Genomic DNA, 20,930 nt, shown 5'->3' with positions numbered 1-20,930 from the left:
TCTAAATGTGGTTCCTCACAAGCAGGTGTTACAGCTTAGTGTCCATATCTCATGCCTCCCTTTAATCAGTCAGATGGGACCTAAAACCCATCTTGAACAATATTAACATACAGGTGAGCTGGTCTATTTCCAGTTATGAATTTGTCAGTGCTCAGCTGATGCCTACAGCCTTGGCAAGATTTGAAACCTGGTTTACCAGTGTCAAAGATGCATTTCTTCATTGATATCTAAATAGTCTAGATAGCAGCTTTCTCTTGCTTGTTGTCCTTGGCCCGTTCTTAGTCCTGGTTGTGATAGACTGACTGACTGCCCCATCAAATATAGTGCCAATATCAAAGCCCAGTGCTTGGGGACCACTGAGAGACTAGTGCTATCCCCTCACAGATGGCCAGAAATGCCATCTGGTCCAGATTCATCCACCAGTCCAAGGATGCTAGAACCTAAACAGATGCATGAACAAGCATGTCCAGAAGCTGTCTGTTTCGTCAACAGACAAACTTCAACCAGCTTTGTATGCATCTAAGATGAAGTCTGGCAGGCTGAATCACATATGTGTTGGATGCTGTGTGTCCCAACAGCCTCAAATTAGCCCTCACTGCTGTCTTGAGGTTGGTTTTTAGTCTTGTGCAGAGGTTCAAAATGGACCAGAACTTTTCTTGAAGCAGGTAGGTTGTTGCAGTCATAAAATCAAGAATGGTCCCAATGAACTTGATTTTTTGCATTGGTGACAAAATCTACTGCTCTGTTTTATTTTTAGAGCCAGCTGAGCAAATAGGGTTGAGTCTGGTGGATGTGGTCCATCACCTGTTGGTTGAACTGGCCCCAAACCAGAAGCAAGAGACACCACCCTGAATTTTATCTTCCTGATAAAAGTGCTTAACTTCCTTAAGCCCAAGATACTCCCTCTGGGTATGATGAAATATCAGGAGTAGAACTCCCTTCTCCTGTGCAGTAAAGGGACCTCCTCTCTAGCTCCAAGATTTAAAAGATACTGTACCTCCTGAAGCAGTATGGTCTTAGGAAAGAAGTTTCTGAACAAGGACAGTGAAGATGGGTAGGGTAGGGCAAGGACTAGAGTTGAATGCTGCAACCCAGTTTCAGTGTCAAACTCACTGGACTATAGTTATGGAGACACTGAGGAAGTGGAACAGCTGGTTGCCAAAGAGGGGGCATGTGGCAGGGCAGGGGTAAAACCCCCTTTAAAGCCCTGCCAAAATGCTGGCTGCAGACAGCTCTCTGGTCAAAAGGCCAGGTAGAGAGACATGCCAGGGAGCCCAGCTGTAAGCCCTAATGAAGGCTAACTCAGAGCAACAAGCTGGGCCGAGTGGGAACAGCTGGGCTAAAGACTGGGCGGGCCATAAAAGCTCTGGGAAAACTTCAGAGAGAGGGTGGCCAGGGAGGAGACAGGAGGGCTGTTTCTCTGTCTCCTTACCTACTGGAAGGAACCTCAAGGGCCAGAAGACCCTGGGAGGGGTCTGTGGTGTGATTGTTGTTGGGGGAATTGGGACTGCACAAGAACTCTGTAAATAAAAGACACAAAGGTGAAACCACTGAAGAAGGTGGTGGGACTCTTTATTATACCAGCCTAAACAAAGGGTGCAGGCATAAAAGTGGGAGTGCCGGCACAGACCCGGTAACAGGGCACAAGATGGAAAGATCCTCAACGATTGCCACTCTGCTCTTGACAAACCCATCAAAACTGCTGCTCTGAAGTACAGAGACCTGGATGGCAAGAACCCACAGAGGGTATAGGTGAAAACATCTCTTCGGAAACTCAGCAGCTGGTGCCATATATGTGCATTTGAGGCCTATAATGACTTCTTCTTGGGGTTGGGGGACATCCTCGGGAACAAAGTGTTGCTCTGGAGTCTTCAAGTGAGTGTAATGTCTCACCCATTTTGTCTGTGAATAAGTTGCAGCCCTTAAATGGCAAGTCTTCCACCATGTTTTGTGCCTCCCTTGAGATGCCAGACGCTGGTGGCAGAATAATTTACCACATAGTGATGACTGTTGCAATCAACCTGGAGCTGTATCCACCAAGTCAAGAGCTGCCATAAAGAAATGCCAACAACCAGGAGGCCCTCTATAACTAGGGAGTTAAACGCATTTCTCTAGTCCTGAGGAACCTTTTGTGAGAATTTTGCCCTGGAGTCCAAATTAATAGTCATATTTCAACAAGAGTGCCTGATAGTTCAAAATAAGCAAGGCCTCATGCTTCAATCCGGTGATTTCTGTACATTAATGCAGTACTTAGGCACCTCCCAAGAACAAAAGAAAACTTCCCCACTGATAAGCTGGAAAAAGGGACCATGAGCTTGAGGCATTGCAGAGTGCTCAAACTTGTAATCACAGGCAGTGAGAGATGGATCAGTGTGGCCCTTCCCTTTTTGCCTTCAATTCAAGGCACAAGGATGTGCAGAGCACATGCGCCACCCCAATAGGTACTGCTAGCTGAAGGTCTCTGACTCGCATACTCTGGGTTCATGAAACCCGGAAGTAGAATATATATTTTGTGCACAATCATTTGAAAGAACACAAAATGACACAGCTTGCTCTTACTCTCTGTTCTTCCACCCTCTCCGCTCATTTCAATTATGTCAATCCTGTTTCTCAGGGCTCCCTCTGTTTTTCAACAGAGTATTTTAATGTTGAAAAGCACAGAACTCTCTCCATCCCTCAAAAAAGAGTTGGACAAGCAGGGAAAGATATTTTAATATGTCATATGTAGGATGGGACACCAGCATTTCCGACTGTGGCTCCAGAGTGAGATCCAAAGCCTGGATGGGAGTAAATTAGGCCAGGAAAGAATCTGGAAAGAAAAAGAATTGATGCCTGGGACCATATTTCTTGTCACATAATGTGCTTGACTGATCAAAGCTCACAATCTCTCCATTATTATGGTAGGATGTTTTCTTAAATGCAGAACACCTGAACATAGGGGGGCACTACCATATTAAAATTAACAAAGGTTCTCAGTGTCATCACTCCCTTCCCTGAAGCGGTCGAAGAAATGAAAACGAGAGACCAGCCAGTCTGCTGCCTTTGGGAATTTCAGTGCAAAATTAAAAACAGTTAATATTGAGTTTGCATGTCTTGAAAGAAAAATGTTAATATTTTCAGAAACACAGAGTGACTCTTTTCTTATAAGTGACATGAGAAAAGTTGCTGTACCCAGCATGCTCTCAGCTGCTGCTATCTTTGTCAGTAATTTTATGATTTTCAATTCCAGGATCTGTTACATTCTCCCTGATCCCCAGTCCACAAACACAAAGCACTCAGGTCTCAGGTGTCTTTAATCTGTTAATTTTCTTTGTTTGTTACATTAGCTCACCAGTTCCAGATCTCATTAACTTTCTCCTGTTACACACCTCCAGCCTCACCACAACCTCAGTGTCTGCAGTCTCCCTGTGTGACAGCCTCCCTCCTGAGAGCCACTACAGATGTTACTCTAACGACTGTCACTAAATACACAACCCTGCTATCAGACATAACATTAATCTAAATGTGACATCGAGTAAAACAATTCACTGAAAAAAAGATTTACCCAGGGAAGCAAGGATTATGTTTAGAGCACAATCAAAACAGAAAAAGTCCTTATCTCCTGATAGGTCTTAGCAAATGGCTTACACTTTCATTTAATGTCCTTAAGAATATGAATTCAGGATTTTAACATAGAAACTCGTACTGTAAATGACAGCTCAGTTTTATTTACAGTTGAAAGGCAAAGCGAGTTTGACCTTTTTTTTAAAAAATATTTTTTCACTCTTTAGAAATTCTTCACTGAGAGTAGAAAAACCATCCCAATCAGCCCGCCCAAAAACTGAATGAGAAGTGCAATCACCCCTAAACCCCAATACCTTCTTGCTCCCTGACAGGGACTGAAAGCATTGACAAGGCAGTACAAAGCACACTGAAGAAAGAGGGCATCTTCCTTTACTCTCTAGTAACCAGGTCTTGCCTTCACTGTGAGAGAGGCAATGAAAGGCCTCAGAAAACTCTGTATCTAGCCCATGGTGACTGGAAGAATGATCACCACAATGTGGACCCTTTGATGGTGGGAAAAAGTCAGGTGGCCTCATGGCTCCAAGAAGAGTTTATCATACCCCTGGACATTCTACCATCAGCAAACCTAAGATGCTAAGATTTTCGGGATCAAGGAGGCAAGTCAATATACTGAACAATCCAAAACAAGTTGCACGATCCCTTCACTCTCTGCTAGCTCAATTATTGCTAATCAGAAAGCTTCCTGTTCCCCAGCCATCTTAGGACTTGATGCTGCAAGGTGTTGAGTGCTCTGGCTTTGGTCCAGCGAACACTGAAGCAAATGCTTAAATGTTAAGCATATAAGCAGTCCAATTGCAGTGATTAGTACCATGCAGCAAACCCATCTGTTTCAAAACAAAATGAGCACAGAAGGTGGTGGGGACAATATAACATCAATGTGTACTTTTACCTCATATACTTATCTATGTCTGTAATGAATGAGTTGCCCAATCTAGTAATTGGAATTTTCATTTAAAAAAAAGAAAAGTTTCTAGTCTTCATGCTCACAGAGAAAAGTTTGGAGATGTGACCCAAGTGCATCCTCAAGGCTCAAAACACAAAAAGTAAATAAGAACCCAAAGTTTGTTATTTTTATAAGTCTCATTTTAAGCCATTCTGATGATTTTTGAATGTTCTCCGTTTGCAACACAGTGTTGGAGACCCAGTGATTAAGGTAGCTGTTCCTAGTGACTACTCCGAATGACCGAGCTGAGGTTCCCAGATCTGCATGTACATGGTTGTGTTTCCTCCCCTATGATCCTCAGACCGCAGGACTACATAAAGAGTAACAAGACTAATGTATATAGCATAGATAAGAACATATTCATCATGTAAATAAGTTACACCAAACTGAAGTTGTGACAGTTTCTCTCCATTAATGGAAACTGACTAGCTACATGGCCCAGAATCAACCATTGCTCAGCCAAGAGGCAATGCTACAGTAGCTTTTGCATGGTTTCCATGCCTTACTTTTGTTAACCAGGAGGTAGAATGATTACAATTTAAAAAAAATCAACAATTTGAAATCCTATGATGGCCCAGATTCTGTAAACACTTAAGAATGTGCCTCATTTTATTCATAAGTAGACCCACTGACTTCAGTGAAATGATTCATGTCAGTAAAGTTACACACACCTTTAAGTGTTTGCACAGTAGATTCCTATATTTGGAATACTGGATCCCCTGATTTATATTATGAATTCTCTATTTTGGACTGCGCTGCTAAGCACTAACTTAGTCAGCCTCAAACAGAGATTTTCTTTTCACATTCCATGTGATAATAGCAAATAGATGATAATTTGAGAGTATGTGGAGGACAATATACATTTTCTTTTTTCTTTGTTTACATGCAACGTGAGCTATTCCATTTAACTTTTGTTAAAGAGGGACATATCAACAGCTACCACAGGAGAACCATTTGAAAAATTATTAAAATTTAACACATCAGTTTTGTAAAAGGCAAATGTTTAAGAAAATAGTTGTTCTTTTATGTAAAAGATGTTTACCTTTGCAAGTCCAGCACGATGAGCACCTTTTGATTCCATGTATGCTAAGTATTTGTTGAACTCCCTGAATTCATCCATTGAAGGCCTAAAAGTCATAATTTTGCAGCTTGGGTTTGGAGGACTATCCGAGACTACAGCTGCCATTGTGGCTCAATATCAGTCCTGCTAAAAATTAAATAAGTTATTAATAAGTATAATGTATATTGAAATGAAAAATCCTTCAATGAAAATAGCTTCCAAAAATGTATCAATATATCTGCTCCTTCCTGGAATGAATGCTTTTGAAATGCTATCTCCCAGGCTGGTTACAAGAACATAATATAAAAGTAGGACTAGGTTGTTCAGCCATTACCCACCCTGGTGAACCCAATCATGAGTAACAGTTGCACAATCTAGCCCCTCATTGTTTGTCTTTATAACAATATACTTTCTAAACTTATCCTTCAATATTATAGCAGCAGCTGCTTGTGATGATTCATCTCTGGTACACTGTAACTTTCTCTGTCTTAGGTATTTACATGGCACCCCCATCACCACAGACCCCAAGCACCTCACAATACTCTTGTTTGGCAGTGAAGTCTCATTATTCCCATTTTACACATGGGGAATTGAAACACAGAGAGATTAAGTGACGTGTCTGAGGTCACACCAGAAATTTATTGCACAGTCAAGAACTGAACCCAGATTGCCTGACTAACCACTAGACTTTCCTTCCCCTCATTGTTTCTTTTAATAGGTTTTATATATATATCAAAGACAGAGAGAAACAGGACACGTCCTCTTCCCCTGCCCCCATATGTTTTGTCACTAAAAATAGGTATTAATTTATTTCATTTAATTAAAAGCAACAAAAAATATATTCTTGTCTCTCATACAAAGATATAATACTCATGAAATGAGTAGCCACTTATGTGGTTTTCACATATTTATGCTTCTGCAACAGAAACTAACACCAGTCCTGCTATTAGATTGGCTAGTACCCCGTACAGAGCACTTGTGGGATCAAAGGCATACTTTCTGGGTTTGCAACTGAGGCATGTTGCATACCTCATGGCAGAACGTAATAAAATAATTCAACCTTTGATTGACTTTCTAGAGAATTTGCATTGTAGAGCACAAAAAGGAACTGAACTGTTATTAGCAAGGTCAGTTCACTGTAGGTCATCATTCCTCTTTTGCCCTATGCAAAAGCATAGCCAGGAAAAAAAATTACACCATGTTATAATTCAAGATTGTCACCTTTTTGCTCTGTAAAATACTATTTTAAAGCATCATCATTCAATACCAGCCACATAATCCTAATTCTCGCTCAAAGTACAACAATATATGTGATCACAGCTATGAAAGAGAAAGTTAAACCAGTTTACATATTAAAACATCTTAGCTCAATTTGTTAGCATTTTTAAACATGCTGTGCTAAATGTGTGGCTTCCATGAGCATTAAATATCTGTTCTAATGCACTGGAATCTGTCATGAAAAAACAAATAATGAATATTGAAATTAATTAGAATTAAGGCAATTAAGAATCACCGTTATGGGACTGTGGGCAAGGACCCAAAAGCAGGCCACGAACTCTGCAGTTACCATGTTGCAACTTTAAGAGAATGGGGCAGAACCTCTAAGAGGAGGGCTCTTATTGGGTAGTCTTGGAGCCTTCAACAAGCTCGTAGGTTGGCTGGCTGGCTGGGGGCACAGAGCAGTTGGTATTGGCAAGCGAAGCACATGAAGGCCCTTCCCTGCTCTGCCCTCCACTTCAGCAAGATACTCGTAGTACTCTACAGTCACTCCTTGGATAATCCTCCCCACTCTTTCCAGTCTTGCTGCCACTGCCACAGTGGCTTCATGCCTGCTGCTTATTGCAAACCTCGGAGACATCTTTGCTTTTCCTTCCTTGCCTTCTCCATCGTCAGCTGTGGCATCCTCTCCTCTTCACCCCACAAATCTCTCTTTATGGCCACTGCTTGGGAAGGACTGTGGCACAGCAAATAGTGGTTGAAGATAGAGTGGGAACTTCTGAATTTTTCATCTCATCTGCTCCAGCAACCTCGTCTGTGCCCTTAGGCAAGTCCCTTAACCCAGGCCTCACTTTCTCTCTCTCTCTCTGTGTGAGCACACACCACTAGCTTGGCCACAGTATCCTGCCTTTGTTGGTTTAGTTTTGTGTGAACTGCTGCTCTGCAAATCTGCCTGTGAAAGATTCTTTTACGTCTCTCTCCCTCTCACTCCCCTATTAGCGTCCCTGCACTTAGTCTGCTTTTGTGCCTTTATTTTTCCCCTATATTCAATCTTTAGTTCTCCCAAACATGCATACATGTGACTCCTTCTCTTGGCACTTATCAGCTTGATATGTTTTCCTGACCCCACCTTCAATAAGTCCCTCTCCCCTCCATACTTTTTCTTTGTACCTAGGAAGTTGTTTGAGCTGAAACCTTGGCTTTAGTTGAGTGGATTTTTTTTTAAACTGTTTCTCTGTTTAAGAATGCAAGGACTGCGGGACAGGGTGGTTGACATAGTTCGGCCATTCACCTATTTTTACTGGTTTCATTCATATTCCTTTCCCTTTTCCTGGGAAACAGTTGTTAAGGTGTCGGATAGAGATGTTTGGCTTAGACCGGTGAATTGGACTATTCAGATTTCTGGATATTTTTTTATATAGTGGCTTTTTAATGGGGACAGGGGAAGGGTGGTGTGGATATGTGTATACACGGTTGGGGCATTCTGGGGAGAGAGGGAGTACACAATTGGGACAGTTAATAGTTTTCTTAATGGCAATTGAGGTACGCCTGATATACCTTGCATAAAGGATCCTTGGAGTCATTTCCACCAAGAGTGCCCCTTTCCTTTCATCTCTACTTCTGGATACCTATCTGATCCTGCTACAATTACTGGTCCAGGGAATATGGAACTGGATCCATGAGACCTGGGCATAGTGATACTTGCCTATTGTGACATGCTTGAAGGTTATTGAATGGGGGACACTGTATGAAAGCCACGTGTCCACATGGTATGCACGTGTCCACAAGCAATGAACAACATTAAGAGGCCTCCGTCCATTGCCACCATCCTTAATCCATACCTGCTATTTCAGGCTAGGAGTGTGGCTCGGTGTTCCTATTCTTCTCACCCACTACTGATTCAGCAAGAATGGCAAATCAAGTTTACACTTTTCATCCTTACAAGCCATTTCCTACAAGACAGGCTACATTAGAAAAGTAAATGTACAGCAGCACTAAAGATTCAAGCATGCTGACCAACCAATACAACTAACTACTACTGTTCATTTGCCAAGAGGTTATACATCTGCTTCACGGATTGCAGATAACTAAGGCTACGTTTTAGTCACAAGCATTTTTAGTAAAAAAGTCATGGACAGGTAATAGGCAGTAAACAAAAATTCATGGCTCGTGCCCTGTCCATGACTTGTACTATATACCCCTGACTAAATCTTGGAGGTGAGGGGGCAGCCCAGGGGTGCCACAGGTGCTTGGGGCGGGGGGGAGGGACTGGCATGCTCCTTACTTGGCTCCTCGCAGCTTCCCAGAAGCAGCAACATGTGCCTCCATCAGCTCTAACTCCACCCGCTGCCCGCACCCCAAGCATCAGCTCCATAGGTCCCATTGGCCGGGAACCGCAGCCAATGGGAGCTGCGGAGGGCAGTGCCTGCGGGCACAGGCAGCATGCAGAGCTAGGAGCTCAGGGAGAGACATGTCACCACTTCTGGGGAGCCCCCCAAGGTAAGCGCTGCCCAGAACCCTCACTTCCTCCCACACCCCAACCCTGAGCTCTCTCCCACACGCACCCAAAGCTGCTCAGGCGGCCCCCGGACTAGCCGCATCAGCCACTGCAGAAGTCACGGAGGTCCCAGAAAGTCACGGAATCCATGACTTCCATGACAAACTCACAGCCTTATGGCTAAATAAAGAAGAACTCAGACGTCTTAACAAGATAATTACTTCATAACCATGATAGCCAAAAGGCATATTTCCTCAACAGCAACGGAAAGACCACATCCAACAGCTCTTATAAGTGAGCCTCTGGAGGTTGGGAATGTTCCATTGGTGCAATTCCTACCACATACACTCACACCTAAGCCAAAGGGCTTTGTGCTAGGACAACCTCCCCTTCATTTCATGTGCAGGTCTTAATTTGATTGACAGGACATGAGGGAGGACAAGAGGGAAGGAAGAATAGAGGAGAGGGTAACAAGTGAGAGAAAGAGTGTAGTGGCACTTAAGGGAGGAATATTTTCCCACTATTTTTAAAAAAGAGCATTTATGGTATTTTCCCCACCCTTAGTCTCACATGATTGCCTTACTTGACCTACAGTGCTGTTTCTATTTTATTAGTTTTCCCCAAACTGTGATGGCAATTGAGGCTGGAACCCCCGCTATATTTATGGATGTCCACTTACCTACATTTATCTAGGAGACAAGGTGGTTTCTTCCCTTATTTATTTAAGGGATTTAAGTGTAATTTTTCTTATTCCTGAAATGCTGTTTGATTTTTCTCCTATATTTATCTGAAAAACAGAGGATTTTTCTTTAAAGCTTTGTTTTTTAAGATGGACTTTTTACATTTAGGTCCTTTTCCCCTCAGATCCACACCCCGCCCCCTGCTTCTTCCTTTCTTCCAAGCCCTCTTTAATTGGGGCTTTAAGGTAGGGAAAAATAAAAAAGGGAGAAGAAAGATCTCATGCAATTTATAACTCCCCTTCCAGTAGAGCTACAAGGCTGGGTTATATGACCCCTGCCCTGTTCTGGACAATTTTGGGGAGGATAATTGGCAGTGATGTATAGTATGAACTCTGACAGCCAGGACTTAAGAAGTTAGTAAGGGCCTTTGTAGTAGGGTCATAACAGCAAAATTTCAACTGAAAATGAGTGTGTGTCAGCAATATTATCATCAGTCATGTGCATGTTCCTGCAGGTAATACTGCATGCCGGGCATTGAAGGACAGAGTGGGAGCCTATGATGCTGCTGAAGCATCTATGAATAGGAGTAACCCAAGAGGTTTGGCATTGGTGAATCAGTCTATGCTCCCAGCTACCTTGTGATACCACCAGGCTGCTTTCACCTGTTTTGTCTTGTAAGAAAGTTGCTAAATTCCACGACTTGTGACCCATTCATTGAAACATGTGAGCCAATGCACTAGGGAGCAGGTTCCACTCACTCTACAGAGACCTCATACCCAGTGGCCATCTTCATTCAGTGCACAGGCTGCCAGATGCAGTAGCGTAGCTGGGGGGGAGCGGGGCAGCGGCCGCTCCCCCACCAAGCAGAAGTGGCGCCTTTTTAATTCTTTGGTGCCTTTTTAATTTGTACTCACCCAGCGGCGCTCCGGGTCTTCAGCGGTGGGTCAGGCGGCGCTCCGGGTTTTCAGCAGCACTTTGGCATCGGGTCCTTCACTCGCTCTGGTCTTCGGCGGCATTGAGGTGGAGGGGGTCCTTCAGTGCCACCGAAGACTGGAGTGAGTGAAGGACCCGATGCCGAAGTGCTGCTGAAGACCCAGAGCACAGCCTGACCCGCCGCCGAAGACCCGGAGCCCCGCCGGGTGAGTACTAGTGGGTGGTGCCTTTTTTTTTTTTTTTATCTCTGCTCCCCCTGTTTTCTCCAGCTGGCTATGCTACCAGCCAGATGCCCTGATCAGTAAAGGGGTTTCATGGTGTGCTGAACAATGGGAGATTTGGCTAGGTCTTGGAAACCCCCAGAGGAGCAGGAACCACACACTCACACTCACTATGCTGTATACCATTATGGCTTCCTTGCCCAAAGCTACCAGCATCAGGCAGGAGGCCCTGTTGTTCAGGATAGCCTTTAGGCATGCTCCTGGTAAGAAAGTTTGCAGTAGGTGCTGAGGGAGGCCAATTCTAGCACATTCCACAGAGAAGACTGGAGTAATGCAAAAGATATTGACATTCAAATCCCTTTCTATATGCCTGAGTAGTTAGAACCAGACCTGAGCTGGGCCTGAGGTGCATGTCTAGGTTATTTGGCCTGTTCAATAGCTGTTTTGTCATCTTATTCCCTTTGGCAACCTTTGAGTAAAAGCTTTTTCTGTTCATACACAGGGACTTTTTCCCCCTTATTTAACATCAGCTAATCCCAGGTTCAGGAATTGGATAGATGGTGCTCTGTCTGCTTTAGAACATGTATCTGGTCAGATTTGGCTTCCTATTTGTCAGCCAGCAGAGCTGACCATGGTATCACTCCTCAATTTGTGCCCATTCTCAGTGCTTATCTTTGCTTGTAGCTTCAGGGGCAAGACTGGCTCAACATGATCAGCAGATTCCCTTCCCCAGTTGGATCATTGGCCAGCCTGTAAGAATGAAAATTCCTAAAGAGTTTTCTCCTAGGAAATACCCAATATGGAAGAGTCATCCTGCGCTCTGCACATGAAGAGCTGCTGTGCAACTGGGTGCCTCTATTGAGAACACATGGGTCGAAGAGTCATGACGCTGGGAATAAATTTAAGACTTGTATTACTTTTGATTAAGCAACATATAAACATCTTTAATCTTGAATTTCCTCAATCCTTGGAAAAAATTATTCTCACCCTTATTTTCAGCATCCTAGTTTGCAAACAAATCAGTTACTGCAAACAAAAGTCAGAAGGGGAGGGGAGGGGGAAAGAAAATCAGGGCTTAATATGGGAGACCAAGGTCAGCCTTAAGTATGGTGTCATTACCAACAGCTCCATAAAACTGTGCAGCACCTTGGACTTGGTCCAATTCCAATTGAAGTCAACTGAAATTGGGATCAGGCCCATTGATACTTTAGAGAGGTGCTATGTAAAAAATAAATAAATACTACCTACATAGTATGAATTCCCTACACAGACATCATCTTAGTGCAAAAGATAACAGAAATCCCTGAAATAAATATAGATGTTAACAAGTGACACCAGAACAATGTTTTATTGATTATCTGTCAATTGTTAAAAGCCATTAACAGTCCTCTACCATTAGAGCTAAAGACTGCATCTCTTTCATGTCCTCTTCTACGACTGTAGTAAAGAGAAAATTGTTCCTAAAGTTCAGATGATACAAAAGTTGTGGGGGCTTTGTTCATTCATTTCCCTTGCTAGCTAGTTCATGCATTAATCTTTTTCATCTTTATTCAGTGTCTGTGGCTTGAGAACCGCTTCTCTCCCTTTCAGAAGTTGCTTCTAAGTTTATCTTCTGTAGGGGAAGGAAACCAATATTCAAGTCTCAGCTAGTGAGCAGACGTTAATCCGTTAATTGCAATCACTATAATAACTTATCAAGCAGTAATTATACATTTTTGAGAGTTTGGAAATATTTCAAGGAGCAGATTGAGACTAGAAAAATATATTTGGTTATGTCATACTATACTACATACAAAGAATCTAGTATTTTGATATGTTAAGAATGTGTTTACTAGTCCTTCACTGCCGGGATAGAAAAATTCTCAATAACTGGACTCTCTGCAAACTTATACTCTGCTTCTATTGTGATTTTATGTTTTAAGGTATTTTCAGTTTACAGGTCATTCACATAGTTAGAACACACCTGTAGTCAGCAAATATTTCAAATTCTTTTATCTTTAAGCTTTGTCCTCATTCAGCATGCATGTGTACCATTGGGGAGGGAAAAAAGGTGATTTTCCTTTTTATGCTTATACTATCCTCTTCCTCTGCCTATACAGTTGGATTCATGGTAGTAAGGCAGCGTGGCTTTACAATTAGAAGACGACAAAAAGATACTACCAACCTAACTTTTAAAACCACTAAAAACTTTCTCTATAGAAAGACTGTTTTAGAATGTGGCATAAACAAGGCAACAAATGATTCAATGTAAGAGGTCTTAATTGCACTTTGAGATGGCTACTCATCACTCATGGATAATGTACCTATCCTAAAAACTTACACTGATGTCTTTGTACCACTCGGCACGATCACGTGTTCTATGCATGTGCTGATGCATATTATAGCTAGAACAGTAGCAACAGCCTTTGTTACAGTTGTTTGCAGGCACAGCACTTCTTCCTCTATCCCCCCAGATGGTGTCTTGGTGGATATACTGCAGATGGGATTTCATTCTCCGCAATCTTTGCTATCCAAGCAAAATAGCATGTACATACAATTATATCCAAAACCAATCCACAACACATTAAAAGCATAGTAAGGTTTCAAAGTCAAGGACTCAAAAGTTAAGCCCCAAATGAGCACTGCCCTTCTAGACGTTCCTAGGGCTGCCTTGAAGAATTAACTTTTAGTTTGCTGGTATCTTCCTACTTTACTGGCCAAACAGATACAGTGAAAAGATGGACACAAGAATCTAAGACCAGAACGTTAATGCCCAATTTACTCAATGAGGGGAAAATTTACTAAAAAGTCAGCACCAGAATTTGTCCTCAGAATCGGTATCTTAACTCAGAATCGGAGAGAGACAGAGAGACACACACACAGAGCAAAATCAATCACTTCACATAAAATAAAAATCTCTGTATTGCAGGGCAAGAGAAAGAATGCTATAGAAAAAAAAAGGGTAATTTGTTACCTGTGAATTAGTGTCTTCAATTCCTTCTTTTACTTCCTCCTACCAACAAGTGTACACAAAAATAATTAGATATAGACAGAGAGAGAGAGAGAGAGAGAGAGAGAGAGATTAAAATCAGTTATATAGTACCAGACATTTACAAAGTGCCTCAAATGATACAACATACAAAAAGTTTCCAATCTACTGGCCTGATCCTGCAAGCACTTAAGCATGGAGTTATTTTACTCAAACAAGCATTTCATTTAATCTCCAGAGTTTTCGGGATCAATTCTTCCATAAAATTAAAACAATGACGAGGTGAAAGATGAGACTGTGGCTCATGAAAGGGAGGCTGTGGAGGTAATGGATAAAGACAAGAGGAAGAGAGATTCTTGGAGAAGTGGATTTTCAGATGGTGGAATCCAAGAGAAATTCAGAAAAAAAACCACAAAATTTCTTTGACCATCAGTACACATTGTTGCAATCCCAACAGGAAAAATTTAATTGCCAGCAAAAAGGTTGCTTCCACCCAATGAAGATTGGAAACAAGTCAGTAGCGGCATTGTAAATCCTTAATATATAAGGAGCAACAGCCCCACCATTCTGACCTCCCGCTTCTAGTAGTAACAATAGGAGAAAATAAGCTCATTTGTCAGAGCTGTTGTAGAAGGTGGCCGAAGGAAAAAAGAAATTATATTTGGTGTCAATTATTAACCTTTAGATAGAGAGATAGATAAAAACCCACATTCTAGTGCAGATAACTGAATTTAAAAAGCTACATACAACTATGCTAAATGACATGCACATATGGCCTGATGTGTGTTCATGCCCACCATTGCAATATATACATAATGGTGGATATTTGCTATGTATAAGCCCGTACTGGCAGCAAAGTATCACTGGAAAAAGGTCATACGGATATTTGATCTCTGTGTATGTATTTGATTTTCAAGCCTTCACCTTTAGACAATTTAAAAAAAGTACACTGGTCTCTTTAACATGGCTTACAGATTACCTCTACAGAATACAGATCCACTCTACTCTATTCCCCCAAGCCCAAAGGAAAATTAATATTCCCTCCTTACTCATCATTCTATACTTTCTCAAACAGTCTGAAATCTATTGTAAATGCATATGTTACCTAAGAGTACATATGCTACCTAACTGTACTACATACAGAGAGATCCTATGAACAGCTCTGGAAATTAAAATGGTGTGACTTCATTCCAGGCAAATTATGAGACATCATATAATAACTAGGACTATCAAGTGATTATTTTTTTTAATTGCAATTAATCACACAAATAATAACAGAATACCATTTATTTAAATATTTGGGTGTTTTCTTCATTTTCAAATATATTGATTTCAATTACAACACAGAATACAAAGTGTACAGTGCTCACCTTATATATATATTTTTGATTACAAGTATTTGCACCGTAGAAAAAACAAAAATAGTATTTTTCAATTCACCTAACACAAGTACTGTAGTGCAATCTCTATCACAAAAGTTGAGCCTACAAATGAAGAATTATGTACAAAAAACCTGCATTCAAAAATAAAACATTCTAAAATTTTAGAGCCTGCAAATCAACTCAGTCCTACTTCTTGATCAGCCAATCCCTCCGACAAACAAGTTTGCATACATTTGTAGGAGATAATGCTGCCCGCTTCTAGTTTACAATGTCACCAAAGTGAGAACTGGCGTTTTCATGGCACTGTTCTAGCTAGCATCTCAAGATATTTACTCGCCAGATTTGCTAAAGATTCTTATGTCCCCTCATGCTTCAACCACCACTGTAGGGGACATGCATCCATGCTGATGATGGGTTCTACTCGATAACAATCCAAAGCAGTGCAGACCAATGCATGTTCATTTTCATTACCTGAGTCAGACAGCACCAGCAGAAGGTTGATTTTCTTTTTTGGTGGTTCGGGTTCTGTAGTTTTGGCTGCGGAATATTGTTCTTTTAAAGACTTCTGCTCCATACCTCGTCCCTCTCAAATTTTGGAATGCACTTCAGATTCTTAAACCTTGGGTCAAGTGCTGTAGCCATTTTTAGAAATCTCACATTGGTATCTTTTGTGTTTTGTCAAACCTGCAGTGAAAGTGTTCTTAGAATGAACCACATGTGTTGAGTCATCATCCAAGACTGCTATAACATGAAATATATGGCAGAATGCAGGTAAAACAGAGCATACATACAATTCTCCCCCAAAAAGTTCAATCACAAATTTAATTAACGCATTATTTTTTTAACGAGCGTCATCAGCATGGAAGCACGTCCTCTAGAATGGTGGCCGAAGTGTGAAGGGGCATACAAATGTTTAGCATATCTGGCAGGTAAATATCTTGCAATACCATCTACAAAAGTGCCATGAAAATGCCTGTTCCTATTTACAGTGTCACCAGAAAGTGAGACGAGAGCAGTATTATCTCCTGTAAATGTACCCAAACTTGTTTGTCTTAGCAACTGGATGAAGAAGTAGTAAGGAGGGCTGAGTGGACTTGTAGGCTCTGAAGTTTTACAAATTGTTTTGTTTTTGAGTGCAGTTATGTTACCCCCCCAAAAAAATCCACATTTGTAAATTGCACTTTCAGGACAAAGAGATTGCACTACAGTACTTGTATGAGGTGAATTGAAAAATACTATTTCTTTTGTTTGTCATTTTTACAGTGCAAATATTTGTAATAAAAAATATATACTTTGATTTCAATTACAACACAGAATACAATATATATATATGAAAATGTACAAAAACATCCAAAATATTTAATAAAAATTTCAATTGGTATTCTATTGTTTAACAGTGCGATTAAAACTGCAATTAATTGTGATTACTTTGAGTTAATTGCATGAGTTAGCTGTGATTAAATCGACAGCCCTAATAACTAGTAAATTCAGTGTAACATATAGGGCATGTCTACAGGCAATGAAAAATCCACAGCTGGGCCCTGTCAGCTGACTCAGGCTTGGGGGTCTCTGGCTATGCGGCTTTAAATTGCGTAGATGTTTGGGCTCACAAGAGGGGAGGGTCCCAGAGCCTGGGCTCCAGCCCTGACTGTCTGCACTGCAATTGTATAGCCATACAGCCAGAGTTCCATAAGCCTGAGTCAACTGACATGGGCCAGCCGCAGGTGTTTTACTGCAGTGTAGCCACACCCATAAATTCATTATATCCTATCCTAGATTGTTGTATAGCATTCCTGTATACTGTTAAACAGTTGTTTTCCTTCAACTTATACAAAAAAAGCACAAATGACTTCAAATGTTATTTTACAGCTATACATTTTAAAAATCATTGCAATTTTTTCCTTCTATATGGAAAAAGACTTTTCTGCTACTATAAAGCATAGCTTGTTCTTGTTCATTTATCTGTTGACTAAGCATTGCCCCAAACCCTCCTACTGAGGTATCAGCCTGAAATGAGTTTTGTAATAAACTAAATTAAGAAGAGCTGGAGTTTGCCAGGTGATTATTTGCTGTCTCACTCTAGTCAAATATGCAACTTCATCTAAGTACACTTAGTGAGTAGAGCAGTGGTTCTCAACTCTGGTCCACCGCTTGTTCAGGGAAAGCTCCTGGCGGGCTGGGTCGGTTTGTTAACCTGCCTCTTCCGCAGGTTCGGCCGATCGCGGCTCCAACTGGCCATGGCTCACCGCAGGCCAATGGGGACTGCAGAAAGCAGCACGGGCCGAGGGACATGCTGGCCACCCTTCCCGTAGCCCCCACTGGCCTGGAGCAGCGAACCGCAGCCAATGGGAGCCGCGATGGCCGAACCTGCGGACACGGCAGGTAAACAAACCGACCCAGCCCGCCAGGGACTTTCCCTGAACAAGCGGTGGACCAGAATTGAGAACCACTGGAGTAGAGCATCTATTTCAGCTAAATTATATACAGTATTGCACATAAACAAATGTGTTAATAAGATGTTTCAGTTGCACAAGTAAGCACTCATAACACAGGTAATGGAAACATAACTACCTCCCTGAGTGTGTGCATAATCCAACAGTTTTCATTTACATAATCTCAATTTATCTCACAAATAACTCAATATATTAGTTAATTAGTTAAATTTCAGTAAAATGATTGGTTAAGGTATAGCTAAGAAGAACTCAAGTTTTACTATATAGTCTGCAGTCGGTCAGGAAGTGAGTGTGTCGGGGGGGAAAATGGAAACAGGGAATGGGGGTGGGGAAACTGGAATCATGTTTGGCTAAGGGCAGGAATGGGAACAGGGACACAGGTATAAGGCTCTGTGGTATCAGAGCTGGGAAGGAGGACACTAAGGAAGGAAACTGGAATCGTGCTAGCTAGAAGTTCACCCCAATAAACATCGAATTGTTTGCACCTTTGGACTTCGGGTATTGTTGCTCTCTGTTCATGCGAGAAGGACCAGGGAAGTAAGTGGGTGAAGGAATAAGCCCCCTAACATGCTCATTTTATGATCTGTGAATTATTTAACTGCCTTACAGCCAGGGCGGAGTGACTTCTTAGTTTCAGGCTTTGCCAGCATAGTTAACGCGTCAAAATCTCCCTAGTATAGATGCACTTATATCACTATGAAACTGCCTATACCAGTATAGCTTACTCTTGTTTGGCAAAGCAAAATAAGCTATCCTGGTAAAAAGCACCTTGTACCAGTATAACTTATATCTACTGTATGGCTTTTACTGGAACAACTATGTTGGTAAAGCAAAACAAAATGAACAGACGTTAACACCAGTTACTGACATAGGTATGCCACAGAGCAGGCCAATTTAATAGAAAAAAATCTCTATGTAAAATCTGAAAGTCTATTAACAATTAAGAAAACAAGTACAATACATCCACTTTACCAATTTAAGACTACAAAATGGAAAGACAGTAAAGAACTAGCATATGTAAATAATATCTCTTTTTGTACCTCATGATTTAAACAAACTTTGTCTTTAAATTGTTATTTTTATCCATCATAAATATTAAACTACAACGGAACCTTTGTTGCCCCATCTGTAAAGACCAGAATGTCACCTACTTTTACAGGTACACTTAGGCAATGTTAGTGAGATGGCTACACTCAAATCCAAGTATCGTAATGATTTCCATAATAACAAAGACATGGAAGGTTTTTGACAAGCAATAGGAAAGCATAAAGATTTGGTTCTCTCATTCAGACTGAACCTCAAGCTAACAATTGCCATGCTTCAACTAACTGCAAAGTTTGTCTGCCAACTTTGATGCTCCAATGACTGCCCATACTTTGAGCCTTAAAAATCACATACAAGAGCCCCACGTATAGTGTGATTATGCAAGCATGTAAATTTGCTCCATAACTGCTGATAATTTTTGAGTTACTGAATAATTGTGGTCCAGAATCTAAACTTAAAAAGTTTCTAGCCCTTGTAGTTGCAAAGGAAACCTTCAAAACTTCAGCCAAGAGTAAATCAATACAGCAATGTTCGCCTGTCTAGGGACAGCCTGAAATGATAGTTCAAGGAAGTATGAGCTGCTCACATTAAGCTCAAAATGTTGACTCTGAAGCCTAATGATGAATATTTTAAAATGTCAATATTAACTATAGCACTTGAAACATTCATTCACCCAAAGCAAGAAGAAAAAAATTTTAGGGTGAATACTACCAATTTTAACATAATCTAAGATACAAAAATGATCTTTCACCTGTTTTGCTGGCAGTGGGAATTTTTGTGTGTGTGTTTTTACAAAGTCACCCTGTTTGAGTGCAGGGTGTGTACACTGGTGTGTACAGGACTGACAGACTGAGTTTTTTTAGGTTTCAGAGTAGCAGCCGGGTTAGTCTGTATCCGCAAAAAGAAAAAGGAGTACTTGTGGCACCTTAGCAACCAACAAATGTATTTGAGCATAAGCTTTTGTGAGCTACAGCTCACTTCATCGGATGCATTCAGTGGAAAATACAGTGGGTAGATTTATATAAACAGAGAACATGAAACAATGGGTGTTACCATACACACTGTAACGAGAGTGATCAGGTAAGGTGAGCTATTACCAGCAGGAGAGCAGGGGTGGAAAAAACCTTTTGTAGTGACAATCAGACACCACTGACTTCCTGAGGAAACTACAATCCATCGGTAATCTTCCTGAAAACACCATCCTAGCTACTATGGATGTAGAAGCCCTCTACACCAACATTCCACACAAAGATGTCAGGAACAATATCCCCAATAATGTCACGGCAAACCTCATGGCTGAACTTTGTGCCTTTGTCCTCACCCATAACTATTTCACATTTGGGGACAATGTATACCTTCAAATCAGCGGCACTGCTATGGGTACCCGCATGGCCCCATAGTATGCCAACATCTGTATGGCTGACTTAGAACAACGCTTCCTCAGCTCTCGTCCCCTAATGCCCCTACTCTACATGCGCTACATTGATGACAGCATCATCTGGACCCATGGAAAAGCCGCCCTTGAGGATTTCCACCATGATTTCAACAATTTCCATTCCACCATCAACCTCAGCCTGAACCAGTCCACACAAGAGATCCACTTCCTGGACGCTACGGTGCTAATAAGCGATGGTCACATAAACGCCACTCTATACCGGAAACCTACTGACTGCTATGCCTACCTACATGTCTCCAGTTTTCATCCAGACCACACCACACGATCTATTGTCTACAACCAAGCTCTACGATACAACCGCTTTTGCTCCAACCCCTCAGACAGAGACAAACACCTACAAGATCTCTATCAAGCATTCTTACAACTACAATACCCACCTGCTGAAGTGAAGAAACACATTGACAGAGCCAGAAGAGTACCCAGAAGTTACCTACTACAGGACAGGCCCAACAAAGAAAAACAACACCACCACTAGCCATCACCTTCAGCCCCCAACTAAAACCTCTCCAAC

The 20,930-nt window shown here is 41.5% G+C and overlaps 1 protein-coding gene across 7 annotated transcripts in view; it reads right to left on the bottom strand.

Moving 5' to 3' along the window:
• Positions 1 to 20,930, bottom strand: part of KDM4C (lysine demethylase 4C) — a 434,115-nt gene that overhangs the window by 390,664 nt on the left and 22,521 nt on the right. For 2 of the 7 annotated variants that reach the window (XM_084629198.1, XM_084629204.1), the window contains exons 2-3: positions 14,070 to 14,108; positions 5,550 to 5,714 (exon numbers count right to left, since the gene is read on the bottom strand). In XM_084629198.1, coding sequence (XP_084485324.1) covers positions 5,550 to 5,693 — 144 coding nt within the window. In that variant the 5' untranslated portion in view covers positions 5,694 to 5,714; positions 14,070 to 14,108. Of the gene's footprint in view, positions 1 to 5,549; positions 5,715 to 9,961; positions 10,040 to 14,069; positions 14,109 to 20,930 lie in introns of those variants that run through there. The other 5 variants (XM_084629200.1, XM_084629199.1, XM_084629201.1 and 2 more) reach the window with 5 other exon arrangements.

Source organism: Lepidochelys olivacea, assembly GCF_965140295.1.
Source record: "Lepidochelys olivacea isolate rLepOli2 genome assembly, chromosome: 5".
NCBI lineage: Eukaryota > Metazoa > Chordata > Testudines > Cheloniidae > Lepidochelys > Lepidochelys olivacea.
The sequence above is the reverse complement of the archived record's forward strand: the minus strand, read 5'-3'. Positions and strand labels throughout refer to the sequence as shown.